Source organism: Triplophysa rosa, linkage group LG10 (genome assembly GCF_024868665.1).
Source record: "Triplophysa rosa linkage group LG10, Trosa_1v2, whole genome shotgun sequence".
Classification (NCBI taxonomy): domain Eukaryota; kingdom Metazoa; phylum Chordata; class Actinopteri; order Cypriniformes; family Nemacheilidae; genus Triplophysa; species Triplophysa rosa.
In genome coordinates, this window is record NC_079899.1 from 22,064,885 (window position 1) to 22,089,470 (window position 24,586).

A 24,586-nucleotide genomic window follows, 5' to 3' on the forward strand; every position below is an offset into this window, starting at 1 on the left:
GCTGTGTTCTGTCGCTGTTTATTTTCTGTCTAGTCAGGGGAGACGAATCAGAGAATAGTATTTAAAGGGACAGTCACACTAACGCGTAAAATTGTGTCAGAGGATATGATGTCATGCACACGAGATTCTGCTTTGAATATATGAAACATGAAACAATGAATTTAAGGGATAGCACACCCAAACTAAAAATGTTTCATAATTTTCTCTCTCTCGTGTCAAACCAAACTTGATTTCTTGCTTCTTTAGAACACTAAAGAAAGAAGATATTTTGAAGAACGTTGGTAATCCCATTGACTTCCATTGTGTGGATTCAAAAAAGCTAAACATTTCCCAAAATATCTCCTTTTGTGTTACAGGGAAGAAAAACCCAATAAAATATTCTAGAGCTTGCCGTATAAAAACGAAATTCTTTGCATATCCTTTTGCATACCCACTTTACACATTTACATGCATATGAATGAAGGTGGATGGAACCCAAAGTACACTTTTATACCACAAGAACACACAAGTGAGCTTGCTTGGTACACACTTGAATTCATAAACAACTTTCAAGCCAACCAAACCATCCGGACGTCAAACAGACTCACTATGAATCAAAAGATCTAGTGTGAAAGCGTTTGTAAAACTCACTTTACACAGACAGAGGTAATGGAATAAGCCTGACTAACAGTTTGTGGATCACTACGCTGCAGCTTCAACCAACACAAGCTTATTTGTTTTATATGAGAGGGAAAACATGGAACAGTCAAACAAGCTATGACGGCCGACTTCCTCTGAAAATGTTTATCCCATCAAAGATAAACAGAAGATGTAAACACAAATCAAAATCGTGAGATGGAGAAGATACGTTATAAGCTGTGTAAAGTTTGCTCTCTCCTTCTATACGCGGCTGTAAATGTTAGGACTATGTATAGGTCTTCGTGGGCTAGTTTAAAATAGGTGCCCAGCTAACATTACAAGTTCCAGTCCCTAAATATTAGCCATTTACCCTAAATACAGACCCCCACAAAGGATACCTTACAAGGGAAGAGATGCAATGGTATGCGGTGCCCAGCCGGGGAGGTACCACGGGTCTGAAGAGTGTTTACGCTTGTACGTTTGTTCATTTTATTCTGAAAGGTCCCATCACATTTTATGAAGGTGGATACTATTGATGTTTTGCTTCACAATCAAGCTGAAGGTGAAGATTTTACCATGTTCGCCTTCTCTCCTTTCACAGAGCAACATTCATTCCCATAAATGTCTCATACGTGAACAGATGCTGTTTGGATAATCCCATTATATATTCTTAAATGAACAGTTCACCCAAAAATGACAATTCTGTCTTCATTTACTCACCCTCACGTTGTTCCAAATCTGTATGATTTTTTTTGTTCTGATGAACAGAGAGAAAGATGTTTGGAAGAATGCTTGTAATCAAACAGTTCTAGGCCACCATTGACTGCTATAGTAGGAAAAATTGCATTAGAAATTTCTTTGCTCTGTTGAACACAAAAGAAGATATTTTGAAGAATGTAGGAAAGCAAACAGTTCTGGGGCACTTTTGACTACCATTGTCACTATTTTCTACTATGGTAGTCATTGGTGGCCAAGAACTGTTTGGTTTCAAGCATTCTTCCAAATATCTTTCTCTGTGTTCACCAGAACAAAGAAAAACTGTCTCTTTAACTCTTTTGCGGTCAACGTTTTTAAAGTTGACAGCCTGCACTGGCATTTTTAATCATATTCTCAAAAACTTCAAGGCCCACCAAAATATTTTGTTCATGATGTATTGTTGTATTATGTTTTGTATTAAAAATTAAACAAAATGTTTATTTTATATATTAACACTACATTAGCAACGCTCGAATGTACCGAAGTTTCATTAAAACACATTTAAAACTAAAAAGTCTTTTTTCCAGATCACATTCAGAACAACAATTAAAACTAGGGATGCACGACAAATTATCTGCCATATCAGTATCGGCCGATAATAAAATTTAGGCCGATATATTATAGGCGATAAATCATAAATCATTTCCTCTGGTTAAACTTCTTCAGCTGCACGCTGCTTACAGTTAAAATACAGTACAGTACTGTCTTTCTGTCGTGATCATTCACTTACTGCTATTATCAAAACATTGTTGATGTAGGCTTAGTATGTAGATACAGAATTTATGAATGTGTAAATTATAGGAACAAAAGTACATAGTTTGAATCAGACTGCTGTCTGAATGCTTTCTGTCTGGAGACCTGTTAGACATCTGGCTATTAAGAAACATTTTCTGGGTTGCTCTGGAAGAACATCTATCATTTGTTTATTAAATACAAAATATACCAGAAAAGTTTGAAGGTTAAAAAATCGTTAACTAGTGTAAAATAGGCTTTGTAAATGATTTTCAGAGAAAAAAAAGAAATACCTTGTGTTCTGCAGTAAATGTTTTCAAATAAAAGCAGTTGTCCACTTTTTGCCCTTTGCTTCAGTCTTAGGTAATTTTATATTCATATTTAGATACCGTATATCGGCCAGTATATCGGTTATCGGCTTCCAATGTTCAAGAATGATCGGTTATCGGTCAAAATTTACATAATCGGTGCATCCTAAGTTAAAACAGATAATTTGCATGTTTTTATATCCGTAAATCCTGTACTCTCATAAGTTGCATGACAGCTCCCCATAATAAAACAGGAAAACCAGGGGGGGAAAAAACATCAACAGCTAGTTGAGTCATAAATTATAGAAAATCTCAATGGTGGGAAAAGTAAAAAAGGAAGTAAAGGTTCCTGTAAGAACCAAAAGGATGTGTATTGCCTGATCTTATAGGAGAACATTTCACAAATTATAGTGTTTGTATGTGTCACAAAGATCTTAACCTCTTAGTTCTGGGTAAAACTTAAAATGTGGTTAAAAACTTGTTTTTTGTTAAAGCAAGGTTTCACATAACCAGACCCCATTATATATGATGGGTCAAAGGGAACAACAGCATTTTGCCCAATGAAGAGCTATAAGTCTGTAACCTCAGGTGCTAGAACTAAGTTGTGAAATCATTCTTTGTGCCGTTGAAAATCTAAGCAGTCAAAAATAAAAAGGATCTGGTGGATCAGCGCTTTAAATGTGCCCTTATTTTTATCCCCAGCTGTCTCCTTCATCAGGAAAAAAAGATCCTTGCATTCTTAGCTAGAAATACCCTGCTCTGACCACAGATATGTTCAATCTGACTATCTTTGTTATGCCCTCGGCACGGCAGCGCCGCATGGTCGCATTTTTCCCCTTTCGTTTCGCTCCCGTCGCTGGCGACTGTTCACAACACTCCTCCACACGAGAGATAAACCTGAAGTCATGAGTGGAAGGTTGTGACCTCTGTCTCGGGAGGAAATGGGTGGGGATTTGAAGGGTGTCTTTGAACATGTGTAGAGGGTGATGTCGGGTCAGTTGTGTCAAGGTGGTTGACAACTAGCAGGTTTCTATCCGCAACCGTTCTAATCTCTCTTGCCATAGGCGTATCCACTAAACTACAAACAAAATAGCAGTTGGCTTATACAAAACACCTGGGGTTATGGACAGACTAAGCAACAGAAGTCTTAAAAACCCCTCCCGTGTTAAGCCAGTGAAGAAGAAAAGTCGACTCACTTGTGTTGGTCCCACTGCCTGTACCTACAGCGTTGATAGTGGATGGAACAGAGGATGATGGGTACAGCGAAAGGTGCCCGTTTTCACAACCCTGCTGCGGCTGCTGCTGCCAACTTCCAAGTCCAGAGTCTCTCGAGCTCTGCCAGCCGTTAAGACGGTCATCTGAGCCGAAGCGCTGGTGGTGGGTGTAAGGATGCGGAGGTTGCCCGTGATGAGATGAAGGCGCCCGCTCCAAGGAGTCTCCAGCTCCTCGGGCGGCCGCCCGTTCCTCCAGGTGGTTGAGCCAAGAGGCGAGATTCGCCCGGTCATCGAGAGAGGTCGCGGGGTGGATGAGAGCGTAGGACAGAAGCTGACGGCTTTCTTCCAGGTGGCGCCCGTGTTCGATAGTGTGCCCCAAGATCTTGGGTAGCAGACTCATGTATTCCACTTTGGCCTCGGCATTGCCCGGTTTGAGGAGAGGCAGATGGCTCAGAACCAAAGAGATGACCCGCTCTTTAGGCTCGGTCTGCCACTGACTAATCACAACTGCAATGCCAAAACAGAGAGATGTAACAGTTAAAACAAATTCAAATGAAGACATTAAAGCTGAACCAAGAGGAGACTGATTTAAAGAGACAGTTCACTCCAAAATAAGAATTCTGTCATCATCTATTTAACCTCCAGTTGTCCACACCTGTATACATTTATTTGTCCCGTTCAACACATAAGAAGATACTTTAAAGTTGTGAGAAACCAAACAGTTTTGGGGCACCATTGACTACCATAGTGGTAGTTTTTCTTAATATGGTAGTCAATGGTGCCCCAGAATTGTTTGTTTACAAACACTCTTCCAAATATCTTTCTTTGTGTTCAGCAGAACAAACAATTTTATGCAGGTCTGGAACAACTTCAGCGTGAATAAATGATAACAGAATTTACATTTTTGGGTCAACTATCCCCTTAACATTTGTATCAAAATGGATCTGGGAAAAAAGCAAATGTGCATTTCAAACAAAACATTCTATTAAACCCTAAACAACTCAAAACTTCACATTTCATTGCATCTCATTAATATGGGTGCTTATAAATCAAAATAAGTTTGATTTCATTTTAATAAAATAAATTCAATTAAATAAGTTACGTGCAATTCCAAGGTTGGAGGACAAATCAAAGTCATCGTTGTTTTTCAGCTGCCACATTTTAAATATTTGTTGAGGACACTATTCATAACCAGGGTCATGCAACCTAATGTAACATTCCTCAGAAATGAACTATTGGAACTATAGATACTTGAGGTCACGACAGAGGCTTTGTTCACCACCAATAATAGAGAACGCCGGCCGCAGAGTGAACTTCTGGCTATCCCTGGCTATGGTCTATGACTCATTTGCTCTTTGGACCTGGAGCCTTAGGGTTAGTCGAATCCAAAATGTAATTCTTGTACTATTCATACATGGTCATGAGTTTGTCACATATAGAATATTGACTGTATGCACGAACCTCAGGGTTTAGATGAAATCTAAAAAATCAAATGTAACCTAGTGATTTCAGATCATATAATAACAGAGACAATACAACACCTCACACAGCCTGTCAAAACAAATATAATTAGATCAAAACACGTCAAGAGATTCAAATTATTTGTTGTGTGGTTACGATAAAAAAGAACGATACATGCTTCATTGAAAAAGTATCGGGGTGTGTATGAGCCAAGATGTTTTATGGGTCTTCCGTCATGTTTAGGAGGACGTTGTGCTTGTTTCGAGCTCATACCACTGTCACCCTAAAGAGAGACGCATGCAGACTTCAGGACGACGGGGATTCATGATTAAGTGTCTCTCTGGGAGTCTTTTTCAGGCGCTTCCATTTTTACTGATGGACCACAAGGCTTACAGAGGGCAAGTATATGAAGCCACTTCATATCCCCCTAGTGCTCTTTTATTTTGTGGTGATGATGTACAAACGCTATTTAAAGGGATAGCTCTCAAAATAATTACTCGCACGTATGTTCTGAAAAGTTACATTTAGAGACGCTTTTATTTCTTTATTTTTAATTAGAAAAGTGAGGAAAATAAGCGATTCATTTTAAGTAGGAAATATAATGAGAAGTACTATACAAAGTTAGACATTTTCAACAATTATCAGAAACAACACCTGTCGGAAGAGGAAAAAGCAGAAGGGATGGTGTGTTTTATTAAATCATTTAGTTTTAACACAGAGAAAGCATTTGACATATCCAAAACATGTATTTATGGAAAACATGTTTTTATGTGTAAGGAAGAATTTTACAGCTCAGTCACTATACACTTTCATTGTTTGGAAAATATGCAATGAAAGTGAATGGTGACTGAAGACGTCACATTTTGTATTCATCTGAAGTGCAAGTCATAAAGGTTCGACACAACATGAGAGTGATAAAATCTGCGGAGGTTAGGTGGCATGCTTTAGGGAACAAAAGATTTCCCCCCAGTTAGACTTTACCTTAACCCCTAACCACAGCCATTTAAGAGAAGAGAATAAAAGGAGTTTGGAGGTAACACTCGATTAAAGTTTGCTTAATAAATTGCTTAATAACATTTTTTGTTCTCTGGAACACTAACAGTACTGTTTAGCGTGCTGACAAAATGTTTATATGCTCTCCTACTTGTAAGTCGCTTTGGATAAAAGCGTCTGCCAAATTAATAAATGTAAATGTAATGAACACAAAAGAAGATATTTTGAACAATGTTACAAACAGTTCTGGGGCACTTTTGACTACCATTGTCATTTTTCCTACCATGGCAGTCCATGGTGGCCAAGAACTGTTTGGTTATAAGCATTCTTCCAAATATCTTTCTCTGTGTTCATCAGAACAAATAAATTTACACAGATTTGGACAGTAAATGATGACAGAATTTTTTTTGTCTTGGGTGAACTGTCCCTTTAAGATACCTGAAAAAAAAGAAAACATGTGTCTTGTTAGACTATAATTTACTATTCAACCACGAACATCGCTAAAGTGAAATTAGCATGGGGTTGCCAGATTTGCCAGAAGATAAACGGGGCTGAAATTACCACTAAGATCAAATCAGACCAAAAGCTTCATCAAGAACATTGTTCGTAAATAACCAGTGTTGGGTAAGTTACTCTGAAAATGTAATTAATTACTAGTTACTAATTACACATTCGATAATGTAATTAGATTACTGTACAAGTTACTCTCTTCAAAAAGTATTTAATTACTTATTACTAATTACTTTCTATATCCTACATCAACCTTGATGAGTTAAGTGATTCAAGGATAGACATGAAACGGCTCTTTTAATTCATTCAAATAAATAATATAAAACTACATAAAGTATTATTATTAATTACAAATGTGAGAATTATACATTAAATCACAGATTTTAAAGTTAGACTTTGAATTCTTATGTAAATTCCTATTCTGCACACACACATATTACACAAAGTATTTAGTTTAATTACATCAGAAGTAACTGTAATTAAATTACAGAAAAATTAAGAGTAATCCCTTACTTTACTTTTTCAAGGGAAACGTAATTAAATTACAGTAACTAATTACTTAGTACCTAGTTACACCCAACACTGTAAATAACATCCACCACTACGTGTCACCACTCGTCTCTGTTCAGTTTGTGCTTTGCCAGAGGTTGTGATGAGTTTATCTGGTAATAACGTCCTCATGACCCTTAGTAACACTCCAATACTAAAATTAGAGCACAGCATTCAACTTGGCCACGGTCCTGCTCTACCTCAGTGGCTGCCAGCTCCTCTGCGGCAAAAAAAACCTCCCACACTCCTCCATCATTACACAGTTCTTCCTTCGCTCCACCCATCCAGCTGGATTTAGAGGGAGCGCTCCTGCTAAAACAATGCAGCCTACTCATCTGAGGGATTCGGACTTCCTCTGCCACCATCCCCCCGTTCGCTTCCTTCACAACCTGATGCTAGAGCTTCCAGAGAGATGTCCTCTTTCGTTCTGTCTCGCACTCTTGCTTTCTTTGTGAGTCATGAATGAATCTGATGTTTTGCAAGAATGGACTAACCAGATATTGCAAAACCATTCAACTTCTTCTTGTGCGTTGTGCATCAAATGAACTTGTATAATAACAACACGGTTCACATGTATGTCCTTCATTCCAAAAATGCTGTGTGCGCATTGATGAGCTTAAAATTGCAAATATACATATATCATTCAAAATCTGAACTGTTTAAGACAGAACTACCATGAGTCAAGTTAACTTTAAAGCCACAACTCTTACAGAATAAAAAAATGCTCAAATTAAAAATTGCTAAATTAAAGACATTTTAATGGGATTTATCTGGAAGCTTTGTCTACATTCAAAGCTAATAACTATGAGGATTTTTAGGATGTTTTTAGAAAAGGTATCAGGGATGCTGAAAAAAGTGAAGATCTATGGACATCCAGCAGAACGTACTGTCACAGAGGATAACATTTCGCTGCTGTCCTTCTGAAACCTTGTATATTCTCCATGTTTCATGACTTTTATTTTATGCCATAAATCATTATTATTAGTCACCCTTTATTTTTGCCACTTGGGTTTTTGGAAATAACTAACCATTAAAAAAGCATTAAAAAGTGTTTGTCAATTGTTAAATCAACAGTGTTGAATCATTTAAGTAAAGTGTATTTTCCATTTTCTAAAAAAAGAGCAAATTTGGACATGCAGGGTTTTGGAAGAACAGCGATGATACACAAATTCATCTCGCAGCAGTCCGGCTGGAACATAACTGCTCACAGGAATATGTTTCTCCGTCTTCTGCTTTGCCCACACCTTCATCTTAAGCCCTTTGTGTAAAGATGCTAACATCATCCAACAGAGAGATAAAAGAGCAGACAGACTGGTACAGAACTACAACACTGAGCAGAATTCTCATCTTCCTTCCCTCCCAGAACTTTTCCCACTTTTCATTTTCTGCCTTTCTGTGTAATTCTTTTACTGCGTTTCGTCCAATCGAACCCATGACAATACCAGATGAGCTACTGTACAGGGATAAACAGAACAAGAGTAACATTCTGGAAAAAATCTATGAATCACAGTCGATTCACAGCGGTGAGGAAAGCCCATCTTTAGAGCATCACACAGTCATTTTTTAGTAGGTTAAACAAATGCGTTTCAGCAAACGTGGCACACGCTCTCGGCGAACAGAACTGTCCGTCGAGGGTGTAGCTTTGAAACATCCCAGCGTTCGGCTGTAATTAGCATTTCCTTTACCCCTTCCACTTAACCTTCCTGTTGGTTTAAAATAGAAGCCTCTCTTCAGCAACACAATGTTTACTACTACACTAGGAAACAAGCTCTTGATCTTTGTAACGGCAACAATTGAAGAAGAATTTCAGAGTGAAATTTGAACCCATGACCTCATGTCTTCTGTGCTTGGATGTCAAACAACCAGTTCAGAAATTTCGTTTTAAGTCATCTAATACTTAAATTAATACTTGAGTTGGGTCAAGGGCAACTAGATGAATGTAAATGTGTTTGCAATAAAAAAAAACTACAAACCATGTACGTTCGGACTCAAAGTCATAGCCCACACAACATCAGCGGCTACGAAGACGTTTGTGATGTCTACTTTACGCCCCGTTCAGACCGCCAGTGACTAGCAGTGGCAAAGCGATGCAATCTCGTTCATTTCAATGGAGAGCAGGCGACACGAGCGACAGTGACTGTTGGGGACAGGAAGTGGGCATGCCCAGCGACGGGAGTCAAGCGACAAAAGTTGAGAATTGTTCAACTTTATGCAAACGATGAGCGACTTTCGCAAGCGACTACCAACAGGAGTAAAGCAGTGGCGCTCACGTCATCCGTCTCTCGTCAGTTACTGGAGGGTTTCTTCAAACTGGTACTAGGACAACCAAAGCTAGGAACGCCTTCTAACGATCTCATAGCAAGAGACAAGCGACACACAGCGACAATGTCATTGGCTGTCTGAATGGGGCTTAAAAGGACAGTTCTTGGCCACTATTGACTACCATAGTAGGAAAAATGACAATGGTCATCAAAAGTGCCCCAGAACTGTTTGCTTACACGCATTCTTCCAACTTGAGGATGAGTAAAAGAAGACCTCATTTTTTGGGTGAACAGTTTGTTAATGACATCACAAAGTTCACCAGTTTTTGGTACTAGGGGTTGAACGACAAAAGTCATGTCGACGTCGAGTAGTCGATGACGTCATTAATAAATAAAATATGAGCTAGGGAATGTTTTGCAACAAGATTTGATGGGTGTTGGCAGTAAGACACTCGTGTGTATGTGTGCAGGCTCCAGTAGAATGGCTGGACTCCCGCAAAATAGCCTCTAAATATATAGTATCTAAATGCAAATAAACTGTTATTCATCTATTGCACAAGAGCAACAACAACTAAATTAAAATAAAACTATTTTAAAGAGCGAGGTCGGTGGTAGCGGGGCTATGCAGTAAAAGAGTAGCAGGTGGATCTCTATTGCGGCCTAACGTTACTTCAGATCTGAAGTAGGGTTGGGCGATGTCTACCGAATTGGCATCGGATGATGCCTACAGTGAAACATCGTGATGGACGATGACATCGGGAGGCGGGGTGAGGCGGGGGTATATCAGTTTGCTAGATGGCCATCTGCCAAAACATTATCGCGGCACTGATGTTTCCCGCTGCCATTGTGGACGCGCACAGTTCAGGTCGTCACTGACAAGTTTACACACACACAACGTGAGCGCATTATTACGATTCACTGTTTGCGTTCACTTTCTACGTCTGTCTCCGTCTCGCAGCTTCCAAATCATACTCAACTGTGGATAAGCATGAATGGACGAGCTCGACACATGCGCAGAATGTTATACTGTGGACTCGGCTGTCAACATTTGTCTTTGGAATGTGCTGTATGCATACGCGGACGGGATGTGCGGACAACCGCGGACCCTCCTGATGATGAAAATTGCGTCATGCAGGGGAATCACAATGCTGGCCCAACATCGTGATGGCTGTCAGCCATCGGCGATGGACGATGTCATCGTCTATCGGCCCAACCCTAATCTAAAGCGCGTGTAACGTTACAGACCAAACTTCCCTGACGTTTACAACAAATCATCTGAAAGGGTCATGTGCACTAACAGACGAAACAACAGAAAAATGTGTAGCGTTTGTTTGTGACGGCCTGGGACTTTAGAACAAGGTCAATATATGTATAAGCCTAATGCAGCAGATGCTTTATCATAGTGGACTTACAAACGCAGCACCTCAGTGACACAGCAGCCAATATGAGAAACATTTTCATTTATTCTGTTTCTTTCATGTTTTATTAAATCTGCAACAAGTACAAAAATAGCCTATAATATTAAAAGATCTGCGTGTTGAAGCACAGCGCGCTGAAACGTTAGGCTTTACCTGCAAGCTTTTGTGGCGTCAGAACAAATCATGAATGATGCGTACGGAAGCAGGACAAAATAAGAAGCATTATTGCCAGGACTCAGGAGTGTTACAGAATCCCGCTGAAGCGGGTGGGAATGACATCCATCCAGGTCGACTAGTTCGTGCAACCCCTATTTGGTACTGATGTGTAAATGCAACCCTACCAGTAAAAAGACCACACCATTGCTTATGTGAATAGCACAATTGTGTATATTTACCAGAAAGTTGTTCTGGTTATCTCATGGTCATTTACCAGGATTACTGTGTGAAAAGGGCTAACTAAAATCGATAGCACTGTATACAATAAAATTACAAGAACTGCTCCGGTTGGTGCTAAAGAACTAACCTAACAACACAGACAATTCAAAAGTTAAGGGCTCGGCTTAGTCCAGGCGAATTTGTTGAGAGTCGGTTAATATGGTGTTTTCGAACAATCCAACACCCCTTTGTTTCTGGAGGCGGGGTTTGCATGACATATGCAAATAGCCTCTGCTACGCGACATTCAAAAGCATTATTACTGCTCAAATGTTGTAAAATGACGCGTTATTTCCCACAGACCAGGCGGCGCTACATAACACACCCACCTATTACGTAATGGCCATGGACCAATGGTGGCTCGAGGATGTTTACCGGCCAACACGAACTTTCCCGGAGAGTTCTGTTTGGTTTGCTGCGGCGAACTAGTGAAACAAATTATCGTTTGGACCAGATTTTGTTCGAAATCAGGTCACAGATGGTCGTTTTTTGATTTCGAATGTAGTATGCCGAGCCCTTAAGAGTAGAGACTGAATTATGCGAGAAGAATGTCATTATCCAAGTGCATCTCCTGGAATATGTCAGAAAATGTTGTTACGTTAAATATGAGGCAGAGATAAAGGCACGATAAGTGAAAAAGTAAAAGGAAACAAACCCAAACACAGACAGAGGCTGTTCAGCCGACTGTATACAGACAGACATTTCCACCTTAAAATTAGCTGAACTATAAGCTGCTCTTAATGAGAGACCGAATATAAACCCCACAGTAGGCCAAACACCATCACATCAGTGTTCCACACACTCTCGCCCTACATGCTTTGATAACAGACGACCGCCGTCACGCATCACAGATGCTCCAATAACACACGCACACGATCGGCGGCTGTCGAGAACACACGCGCAGTCATGCACACACCCACGTCTGCACGGGAGGAGATCTGTTTGTCAGACACATGATTCTCTTGTTCCAAAAATAGGTCGGCCAAAACACCAACACCAATGGACTGGTGATAACGCCCTATTTATACGAGACCATCGGCGGATGCATCATGTGAACCACACACACACCCAATGCTGACACAGAGTGCACTAAGAAGGGCAACTAAATAGAGTGTCTGTGTGTGACCCCATTTTCACCTTTGTCACCCTTATAAAAACTAACGTGGTGGTACTTTGAGACACTTTACACATTGTATAGAATGCATCTGATATGTATATTTATCTGTGTATGTTTATGTATAATTCAAAGAACACAATCATAGCACATGGTGTCACCTTGGTGTCATACTGCGGCTTCCCAGTTGTAATCCTCCTATTGTACATTTGTTTTGTAAGCACAACAAACATAGCACGAGGTGGTTTCGAACAGATCGTTCTTTATTTGAAAGTTGTTGAGTCAACATGGCCAGGACACAGTTCACAGTTTGTTCCTGGGACGGTGATCCACAACGCCTACAATCGCAGACTCCGACTCTCGATGACCCTAAAAACAGATCGAGAAATACTGCCAATACACACCAGACACAGCTGTAAAAAGAACCACGTCTGCTCTATAGCACATCCAGATCTTTTAAAAAGGCACCCGAGAAAAATGAAGGAGGGACTAAAAATTTGTCTGAAAGGTCTGTCTGTACATTTTTCCCCTTATGAGGGGAAAAATGGAACGCTGGAACTGGTCTGTGGACAAGATTTTCCAGGAGGGAAAGTGGGGAAGGGAAAAATGGCCTATTTGGAAAAAGTGGCTACAAAGAGAGAGAGAGGGAGAGGGAGAGAGAGAGCGCACGCCCCACCCATCCCTCCGGCTGCTCGCTCCAGCTCAGCAGTGTGGAATGTGCTGGCATACCACAGGACCAACAGAAGAATGAGCAGTTTCCGACTGGGGTGCGTTGCATCCGAAACGACGCTGGTTAGACACATACTTTCTTTTTGAGATCATCCCTGCAACATTACTTTAGCAAACACTTCCTTAAACGGGCTCCCCGAGATCTAATGCATTCAGCAGAGCAGGGGGTGGAGAGATATACAGAGCGGGACATCAATGATATAGACGGACAGAAAGAAATACTGAATAGCTAAACCATTCCACCTAATGGCCGGTTTCATGTGAAGGACGGACAGAGCCCTTTTGAAAAGACTCATATGAGTCGCAGCCAATCTGCAACAAGACACTCCTGCGAGTGGGATGTTGAGAAAAATCCTCAGATGACGCTCCAAGAAATAAGCCAGGGAAAGGAAAGAATGAAAAATGTCTGAATCAATGAAATAATTTTGTGGTATCCTGAAATGACACCCACAGGGAGTGCGAGTAAGGCTTTGGAGAGGCTGACACTATGATTGGCAAAGACCCCGCTCTCTTTCACAAGCCCCACCTATCCTCTACAGCAGCTTTAACAGGCAACGGCTTGGTCTCTACAGGCCCGTACAGGCCCGGATCCCACCGGAACCCTGCCGGGGCCTTGAAGAGCACCTAAAATACATGTATAGTTACTGGGTCAAGACGCCCAGGTGAGAAAAAACACTGAAATCCATTTTTCCACTTGCGCTAAATCTGGCCTCATTCCTCAAGTTTCCACCAAAGAAAAAGTGGGAATAACCATATCAGCACTGGCCTCTTATACCTGCTGGTTTCAAACCACTAACATCAACAAACATTTCATTGGTTACCTTCAAAAAACTTGATAGTGAAGAAATACAGACGACAAATTAAATTCCTTTGCTTGTTAAAATGTTAAAACAAAAGAGACATGCACATCGTGCCCAAAACACAAAAGTATGCAAGTACTAAAAATACAGCAAATGTCAGCACACTAATGTTCCCAAATAAACACTCACTTGCGAAACCGTAACATTTTAAGCTACGTGTTGAAATGTGCTCTCACAGCTCGAAAGTAAAATTAGTAGAGATAAATTCTCAATACTTCTAAGCCAAGAGAACCCTTTGGTTTAAATTGTATAACCAAGTGTTTTCTTAACTTAAAGCGATAGTTCACCAAAAAATGAAAATTCTTTCATAATTCACCCTTGTGTCATTTCAAACCTGTTTGACTTGCTTTCTTCTGCAGAACTCCAAAGGAGATATTTTGAAGAACGTTGATGACCAAACAACACTGTCACTCATTGACTTCCACTGTATGGACACAAAACCACAGAGACATATCTCATCTTCTTTTGTCTTCCACAGAAGATAGAGACATATAAAAAATTAAAATGACAGAATTAATATTTGTGGGGTGAACTATCCCTTTACTGGTTTGCCTGAACCACCAGCTGCCCATCTGACTCCAACACTCAACTCTTCACCCCCACAAGTTCTCGATCAGCTGATTAATAACCCCAGAGTCCGTGTGTCAAAGCACCGGGTCATCTAACCCCCCAGTTCCTCTTCACACACAATCACAAAATGTTACGTCTGCTGTCGAAATTAGAGAATGAGGCCGTCAGTTCTAAATTTAGCTTGGCAGACGCTTTGTGCCGAGAGTTTGTCTGCGTTTAAGCGCACGCTTTCTTCCTCTCTTCCTTCTAGCCAGTTATATTTACGGCCGCTAATCCTGTTCAGCATTGGAAATAGCAGCGCAGGATAACTATCCATTGAGCTCAGCTGGACAGACAACAAAGTGGGAAACACCTGCCTCTGTCAGTAGACCAAGCATTCTCGGTGGCTCCGAGTCATCACTATTGTTCGGTACGGAGGATGAGCTGTCCCTCTAATAGACAGGAAGCGCGTCGCGGTCCACGTACGAACCCAGAGACCCATTCAAGACTGACCCTGAAGTGATAATCTGTATCGGATCTTCACAGATGAAAGACCAGATCTGTGCGACTGTGCCTTTCCATCCACATGTGCGTTTAGCAGACGCTTTTATCCAATGCGATTTACAAGACTGCAATTCATTTAAAAGAAAACAGCAAAAAACCAGCAACAAATACGTTGACTCAATCTCATAGAGGTAGATGATTCATCCAAATTTGTACGATCTCTGTCATACATTTTAATACGATTTGACCCAGTGACGTTAGGTTTCGGGGAGGGGCTTCATCCTTTGCTTATTTGAATAATCATAAAATTTAATGCGATTTAAATATGAAATTGCCACCTGACTTCATAAAATAATTAAGTTTTCTCGTAAGATCAAGTTGGATGACTATGAATAATCTCTCAAATATTACAAAAATAAATAGTGTAGTCAGGGTTTTCATCTCTTAATACAATGCACTACGATTTTTAGGCAACAGAATAGAAGTGTCGTAACATTCCATCATTGATAATGTCAACAATGCACATGCTAATACTGTAAATAAATTACCGTCAGTTTTGAAACTCCAAAAAAGGGTTATTTCATGCATTTAACATTCTGCCTTCAGAGCCACAAAGGTTACAATCGCTCTCTCCACCTCCCAAATTGGCCACATGAAGAGAAAACGCAAAATAAAATGTATTTAACTAAGAATTAGGGGGGTCACAATATACCGGTTTACCCCAACAACCGTGGTATTAAAACTCACAATTATCGGTATTGTGTCAATACTACACATAATATTGTGAATTTTTACGCACCCGTTAAAAGTTTTGCCTTGGAAGCCACAATGGTTACAAACTCTCTCTCCGGCCTCCCTAGACTCGAATTAAAAGTGTGAAAGCCTTAATAAGGATCATTATCCCAATTAAAGCATCACAATCATTTCATATACTGTATACTACGATAATATTGTTATTGTGAATTTAATTGTGTAGTGAAAATCTAACACTGTGAAAGCATTACTACAGAGGAGTCATATTTAACCACACCAGCAATCTAGGAGGAAACCCTGAGGCCTCAGACTCCGGCCCCAAAATCTGCTCTATTCATGCCCTCAGACAGACCAAACCCCTGACAGGAAGTTCCATTGTAACCTGACGATCGCACCGGCCATAAAAGCAGTGATGGACTGGAACGGTAATTTTGTCTACCTGTGGACGTTCAAGGGGTTGTGCGTGTTTGTATGGCGCAGAATGTCACAGCCGGGAACTATTCCTGGAATGTGAGCCTCAAGTCTGCGGATTTGAGCTCAGAAACCTATTTAAGGAAATGTCTGGGCCCCTGCGCTAGTCCTCATTCATAGAAGACTGGACATTTCCTATTTGGAAGAAATCTTAAATCTTTTATTACCTGCAGGGAGAGAAAAAAAGAAACGTTCGGAGATTCCTCTGCTAAATGCAATCTACAAAGAACGAGAGCCAGCCTGTGCAAAAGATCCCATGTAGGGCCACTGCTAGGAACACGTCTTCTCTGATTCTAATACAAACCCACTCTTGCTTAGCAACCGTCTGGAGAGGGAGCTGACACAGAAAAGCAAGTTTTTCTGTGGGAGGGGGTAATCACAGCCTGACCTCTTAAAAGCAAAATCAGCACTTTCCAACAAAGTCCTGCATTGTGGCACCATGATGCAGCTGCCTGCGCTTTGCATTTACCAGCTGCAGAATAAAACACGCTGAACAGCAGCAGAAGAAAGACAACACCAGACCAGCCAGAGTTTGCATTGCTATATTTGATATAAAGAAAACAGACGTGTCATTTGTGTAATAGCAAGCATGCTTCTTCTGATGGCTCGCTCTCAGCTGCAATCAAGCGTGCGCAGACAGATCGCTGCGAGTGTGTCAGGAGCGACCGAGCCGGTCTGACGGCGTGGGAGATGAAGAGCATGCGGCGGAGGTTGAGGAAACAAAATGAACTGTGGCTATGAGCTGCAATATCAGATTTTAGTTGGAGACCTACTTTGTGGAACATCATAGCTGGGCATGATAAAAATAAAAAAACATAAGGATCTTAATGAAGAAAAACATCGTTGTGCTCTTTAAATGTACTTAATGATATTATAACACATACAGTATTATCTGAGGAATTCATGACCAACCATTAAATGAACCTGATTCTTCACAGAAATACACATAAAAAAGTGCATTTTTGACTGATATTTTCATTATTGTGGAAAGAAATAATGAGGGTCCATGTTTACCAAAGCAAATGAAACTTCACAGAAAACTATTATTTACAGTAAAATAACAACAATCAATAATACTAAAATGGTAATAATAAATAGTCAGAACTGACGCAATGGCTACAAACAACATTACCTGAACCTGTACTCGGCTGATCGAAATCAAGTTTTTCACTTGGTGACAAAAGGATATTTAAATTCTCTTCGTTGTACTCATTTCTCACACCTTTCTAAGGAACGACACGAAGTGAAATTGTCAAGATGTGCACATAAACTTTAAAGCTCTTACTCAATGTCAACAGCGGTGTCTATTTCTATTAGTAGCAAGAAATTAAACTGAAAAAAAACCGGAAAAATATTTAATCCATAAAGGGGCAACCGCTGACCAATAATATTACAACATGTATTGTCTACATTAATTCATATCATAAAGTAATCAGACATTAGTATCTCAGGACTAAAAACAACATGTATGCGTGTTGTAATCGACTTCGATTAAAGTCATTTTACATTGGATCACAGCAGTACAGGTAAAGGTGGATATTAAACATAAAACCACTGAGCTATATAAATTTCTCATGACGTCATTACAATGATGTCATGTTGGTGTGCCCAAACGTTCTATTAAATGAATAGATTTATCACATATTATTTAATGATAAAACAGTTACTTACCAGTCCCTGTTTTTATATCTAAAGTCTCACAGTACATTCTTACAGCGCAAATGTCTTAAGCATGTAAATGGTTAATTATTTAAAGTCGGGAATTTCCCCCTCTTAGACTAACAAGACACTTCAACATATGACAAATGTGCTTATTCTGAAATCTAAATACAGATAAATACAGGCTGTATATGTTCTTTAAGTCATAAAGCTTTATTTCTAAACATTTACACGTGCCATTGCAACAGTGTGCAATACACACTCACCTTCTATACATTGATTTCTATACATATTCTGCCCAAAATAAACATAAACATTGGAAAAACATAAGAAGTAACAATTAATTTAAACACACATGTGAACTAAAAACTTATGGCGTGCCTAATAAGCTGAAAAACTGGTTATTTTAGATCGTCATTTTGACCGTAAGTCAAAGTCTCTTTAACAACAGCAGACGGTGAAGGAAATCTGTGTTAGTGAGTAAGGATGATATATACACACCTTTCAAGTACCTGCATGTCATCCATTCCTGTATGCTGAGATGAGCATATTTTGCCATTCATTAAGACAAAAAAAACAGAAAAGGTGATGCCCAAGTTGTTTCCAAGACTGACTCAAGTGCTGATGTCATCCAAGCTCAGCATTTTTCCTTAGACACCTTAGCAGGCGCAAAAGTTTCAATACTTTAAGTGGAAAGCAAGAAGTGTGAAAAACTAATGCTCACCTGTGCTGCTGTATACAACTAAACACAATTTTTCAGCCGAAATAGTGAGCATTATACATTGACACTTCATATGCTGCATGACGGAGACAATTATCTGATGGATGAGTCATAGAGATTGATGAATATTTAATAACATCAGCTGATCCGGAATGAGGAACCATATAACTTTGATCAAGGGCATTTATGCTTATCATTTTGATTATACATTGATGGTTATATTATGATGTGACTCCAATACATTACTTTAAGACATAAAGAGACAAATGGCTCAGATTAAGTGCCAAGATCAATACTGAAATCTGGGTTTACTCTAAAGTATTTAAGGATTGAAAATAACTAATACGGGAAATGTTATCTCTGCAAATCTAATCTCTATCTCTGAATAATGTTTGAAAGAACGTAACAGAACAACAACAACTGCCAAAAGCCTTGAAGACAGTTCAGATGACTACAGAAATAACCCTACTTTTGGATGACGGTGATTATGAATGTTTCCACCACCAACAACAAGTCATAAATCACAACAGCCTAAAATACCTGCTGAACAAGAATATGAGGGTCTTCAGGTCTGTAGTCTGAGAGGGACTAAACAAGTGTAAGCTTTGATGAAGAAAGAAATACTATAAACCCACAAGGAAAAAACTAAGAAATAATATGTTTTTGATTAAGAACAGCAACAGCAATATTGGAGATAAGATAGAAGAGAGCACTGATCTCAGGGTAAAAAAAAAACAAGAAAAAAGGAAAAAACAGTGGATGTATTGGAGACTCATTCATCTCACGCTTTCAGATATGACTGTAATGAAAAGCATTAAAAAAAAGTGTTTGATGCAGAAGAAAATTGAATTTTTCTCTGGTTCTTCATGACTGTCCCTAGTCCCTTGGATTGCGTACGAGTTCACAAAACTCAGCGAGGGCCAGAATTAAACAGTTTGCTGTTACGTGGGTGAAATGTAACAGTTCAACACCCAAACAAGAGACAAGCACTTGCTTTTCCAAACAGCTCAGTGACAATCTGGGAAAGGCAACAGGGGAATGAACAAATGACTCAGACTGGAGAAGAGTCTGGACAGTGGTTGCTAGGGAAGGTGTGTCCCAAATCCAATCGATGAAGAGACATTTTACATCCAAATGATCATACTGCAGGGCTCTAGACTGCGACCAAAATGCTCGCAAATGCGACCGTTTTTTTATAACGTGCAAGGTAAAATTTCACAGGGTCGCTTGGTGCGAGAGCCTAAAACAAATTTTTGCAACGCCAAAGATTTAATGCACGCTGCTCAGTTAAAATCCAGTACAGTACTGTCTTTCTGTCGTGATCATTCACTTACTGCTATTATCAAAACATTGTTGATGTAGTGTGTAGATATTTATCAAAGCATCTTGTTTGAAGCCGACTGCTGTCTGAATGCTTTCTGTCTTGAGACCTGTTATATTGAGAACACCTTTCTGGGTTGCTCTGGAAGAACATCTTTAATTTGGTTATTAAATAAACATTATACCGGAAAAGTTTAAAAGTTAAAGAATCTTTAATTAGTGTAAAGTAGGCTTGGTACATGATTTTCAGGGGGGAAATGGAATTTTCAGTCTCAGAAAATGATATAATATATATATATATAATCGGCCAATATATCGGGTATCGGCTTCCAATGTTCAAGAATTATCGATTATTACCAAAATTTACATATCGGTGCATCCCTAATTCCAACATCACTCACATACCATTGCTGATTACCATAGTAAAGAGCGCATTAGATTTCTAAAATTAAAGAGAGGCCACCATGTTGGAAAAACCAACTCTTGAGCACTCTCTCTCCGTGAGCTTGGCCTCCATCATCTCACACACACATACAGAGGTATGAAGTCGGTCATTCATAACAACAGTGCCCCTCCTGTCCCGGCCCGAATCTGCCTCTGGGCTGAGAGGTGGAGGGGTGGAAAATGATCAAGGGTTAAACACCAGCTCAGACAAACATGCACTCTCTCTCAAACATACACATAGACACACACTCGTGCTTTAATGTCATCTAAAAAGACTAATGTCATTTTGAGATGAAGGTAATGTAAAATCAATCAAAGAACAAAACAGCATTTTAAGTGTACAGAGCCAAACGCAAATAAACAAAATACTGCATTTACTCAAATGCAAAATATAAACACAAACACACCAATTTTGTTACAGTGTGTGATACTTTGACAACAGGCAAAGAAGTTGCATCATTTGGGTCAAGGGAACAAGGCAGCTCCTTCACAGAGAGAACTAAGTAGGTCATTGAGGATTCCTGTCATTCGGAGCGGTTCTTTCCAAACAGTCGCATCTTTCCAGTCAACTTCCAGCTGCGAGTTAACTCCGTACTTTGCTTAACAAACAGGTCTTGGTTATTTACTGGTTTATAAAATGAAAGCTGTTTTATTCCTGAGGATGGATGTGACCACTTTTTCTAAAATATCCCTTAAAGCCCTCGGTTCATACCAAACGGTATGGTACTAAAATATCATTTCTCCAAATGGCTAAAGAATGATCTTATTGATACAATGACAGATGCGTTAGCTAATTTACATTTTTACTGTACGGTAGCAAAGAAATGGACACTCCCCAAACTGCTAACAAATACAAAACCACACCGACACTTGAAAACTGTGTAAATATCAATGCAAGACAGGTTAAAAGTTGACATAGCTAAACAAGTCAAAACGTAACCTTCAAAAACGAACAAACACTTAAATAGCCCGAAGTGTGTTCCGTTTCAGATACTTATTATGGGCTGGAGCAAAAGCAGACGTCTGCCTGAATAAATGAAAACATGCTGATTAACCAAAGAATCCTTCTGTCTGGTGAGTAATAGGAAGCTGACATTGGCACAATCGCCTAACATCGCCTGAGGTCAATCGCGCAGGTAGGCAAGCACAGACACAATGATATTCAATGCATTCATTTCAAAGGTGACAACCAAATACGTGCATGCAAATAAACCATTTGCAATAACAACATAGCAACCCATCGCCACGTAGAAACAACGCTTGAGTCCAACTTCAAAGCTGCACCGTCCAAGCCCCCGTCCTACTTGTAAACATAATCTACAATTATTGTTTAGCATATTGACAAAAAAGTTGCTTTGGATAGAAGCGTCCGCTAAAGACATGGAGATGTGTTGCACCCCTTCAGCTGGCTTTAATCTCAGTATTCACAAGGGCTGGGAGCATACCGCCTTAAAAAACTTCATGAGTTCTGTTTTTGATATTTTAGAAAACAATGACAACGTTGCATAAAAATCCATCCTATAAAACACAACACACACAATTTCTAGATATACAGAAGCACCTCATGGCTCCCAGCCCACTATTAATCCCAGTATGACAAAAATGCCCAAACGTTCAGCTTACATTTGTTTATGCAAAAGATGGAGCAAATAAATCCAGCACATTGTAGCAGACCAAAAGTAAACCCTACAATTCTGGGTTAGCCCACACCAGAGCAATTGGATATCCAATTTGGATATAACATCACATGCTTCTCACGTATAGGTGGGCTCAAAATAAACTAACCAGCTACATACATCAGATTTAAAGATAAAAGCCAACACTTAAGGAGAGAAACGACCCAACATTAACCAAAAAAGCTGGGTGCACCTGTTCTTAACCGCTACGTCCCAGTACCACCTGCTCTCATTCTGTTCATGTTGGGAAGGAGAGGGAGAACCTCGGTACTGACCTGGGTTATTGGCTTCTCTTTCCAGGACATGCAGCTCGGTGCAGTCAGCCAAGGAATGCTCCAGACAGAGCTGCAGGAAGCGCGCTTGGGTACGACTGACGCGCTTGAGGAGCGACAATAACGCCACTGTCTGCTCGCATTCGTTCCATCCCTTAAACCAGCTGGCGAGGACTCCCACTTGGTCACGAAACATCATGATCTAGTGGGGAGGCACGGGCACCAAGACTCGGGTTTGTCGAGAGGGAGAGAGACGTCCACGACTCTTTGGATTCCGAATGTGATTCCTTGCAGACAGTGGAGTCTCACCTTAGAGATGTATCCAAAACTGACACGTGCGTTTACGTTTTTGGCTTAAGGTTTGACAGCAAATACTTTTCTGAGGTGTTATATGCTCCTTTGATCCAATGTGTGGTATTGTGTGACGTTGGGCGGAAGGGAATCCCTGTTTGAAGCTTTGAGATGGTGCTAGAGCTCTCCAACCCTCCAGGTTTAGAAACGTTCCTCAGCTTTCCTTCAGCATACAGTGACTGTCCAGCTTGATTCTTGATGGCATTTTCAACAGAAAACCTCTTTCATCATCCACCTGCGAAAGTACAGAGTGCAAATTCACTTTTTCAGAAAAAAATACATACAATGTATAATTGTAATATAGGACGAGTTGGCTGCGTTTAAACCCGACGCGACGCAACCCTGTTGCTTCAGACTTCAAGTTTAGACGGAACACAACGCCTACTTGAAAGAACCACACGCAGGTTAACCAATTCTAGTTTAACTAAGTAACTAGAGGTTACAGACCATCAAACGACTCCACTTTACCCTCGACAGAAGCCAGAGACAAAAATAAACCGGCTTCATCCAGCATATACTCGAGCGTGTTGACACATCGCGCCAGCTCCACTCGCGAACTCGAAATTGTTCTTTATTATTGTTGAGTGACGAATCGATTAACGTTAATCGTCTGCGCGGACGTTACCAAAATATAAATTCGCGAACTTAAACTTATCGTAAAATATTTTAAGGTGTCCTTGTGACCTAAATTACACACATTACCTCACACATACCTCCAAACGTGGTTCCAGAAATGAACAAATCCCAACAATTCAAGAAAATAAATCGCTGTCTCGGTTTGTATTAATACGTATAGTAAACGTACTTCATATCAGAGGCGATATTTGAGCACTCGTATAAAACCGGACTTAACCCCCAGCCTGTCCAGAACATTCCCAAAAACTGTTGCTCGTTGCATGGCTGTCTATACACTGAAGTCTACACTATTGCGTTTTTAGATTTCATAACTAACGTTATTCCGAGATAAGACGTTTACCCACTCGGGGTCAGCAGTCCGGTGGGTTACCCCCATAAAAAGCAAACCAACTGTGCCCCCTTTTGAATTCCTATTAATAAACAAGTTTAGAGTTTTGATTAAAAACCTTCTGGTTAGTATTTTTCATAAACCCCATATCCACTTTCACTCATAAAGTTCCAGTCAGGGCAAAACTGAAGCAAAAGATCGTGCAAAGTAGCCTATATACCAAGGCTTTGAAATACCGTGGTAAAAAAAGTTAACTCACCTAAAGGCGCAGTTGCATGGGTGCTGTTCGCGGGACAGGACAGGACGGGACGGGGAGCGGGTGTCCCTTCACTCTGGGTCAGTGTGTTTGGCCATCTTGACGAGGTTTTTCTCCCCGCAGTCTGTCGCTCTTGTTTAAGCAGCAGAGGAGAGTCTCGGCATCACTTCCCACATGCTAATAATTAACACGGAGCATTACGTCAGGGGCTTGGCAGCACAAGGAAGCACAAAAATAGAGAATGGAGTTAGGAGGAGATCGTGTTGCTTATCCTACAAGAGACGGAACGATCAGGGAATTTTAGGGAAAAATTAGGCTTCCACATCAAACCCGACGATATTGGAGCGAGAGTGAAGTTTTGTTTACACGGTTTTAAAGAGGTGGGGGTACCTAAAAGTCGAGTCCGTCGACGACCGGTTGATGAATAAAGTTTAAGCTTTTGCGCTAGTGTTTGCTTTAGAAAGTTACACTGTAACTATGTCCTCCTGTGACGCGACGAAAGTGGGTTAGAAACGTGTCGAAATGGGATACACTCGATGCCGCCCTTGAATTCTTGAAAATGTAACCGAGGCGCGTTGCTGTTGCAAATACCGTCCATCAGATGGAGCTCTACCGCCACTGTTTTAGATAGATAGATAGATAGATAGATAGATAGATAGATAGATAGATAGATAGATAGATAGATAGATA

General features: G+C 40.2%; 1 protein-coding gene across 2 annotated transcripts in view; it reads right to left on the reverse strand.

Annotated features, from left to right (window-relative positions):
- The window catches only part of samd4a (sterile alpha motif domain containing 4A), a 40,662-nt gene extending 16,137 nt beyond the window's left edge, over positions 1-24,525 (reverse strand). Inside the window, exons 1-3 of one of the 2 annotated variants that reach the window (XM_057343137.1) lie at positions 23,900-24,525; positions 22,329-22,911; positions 3,611-4,135 (exon numbers count right to left, since the gene is read on the reverse strand). In XM_057343137.1, coding sequence (XP_057199120.1) covers positions 3,611-4,135; positions 22,329-22,524 — 721 coding nt within the window. In that variant the 5' untranslated portion in view covers positions 22,525-22,911; positions 23,900-24,525. The remainder of the gene's footprint in view (positions 1-3,610; positions 4,136-22,328; positions 22,912-23,899) is intronic. The other variant, XM_057343136.1, reaches the window with a different exon arrangement.
- Between the last annotated feature and the right edge of the window lie 61 nt (positions 24,526-24,586).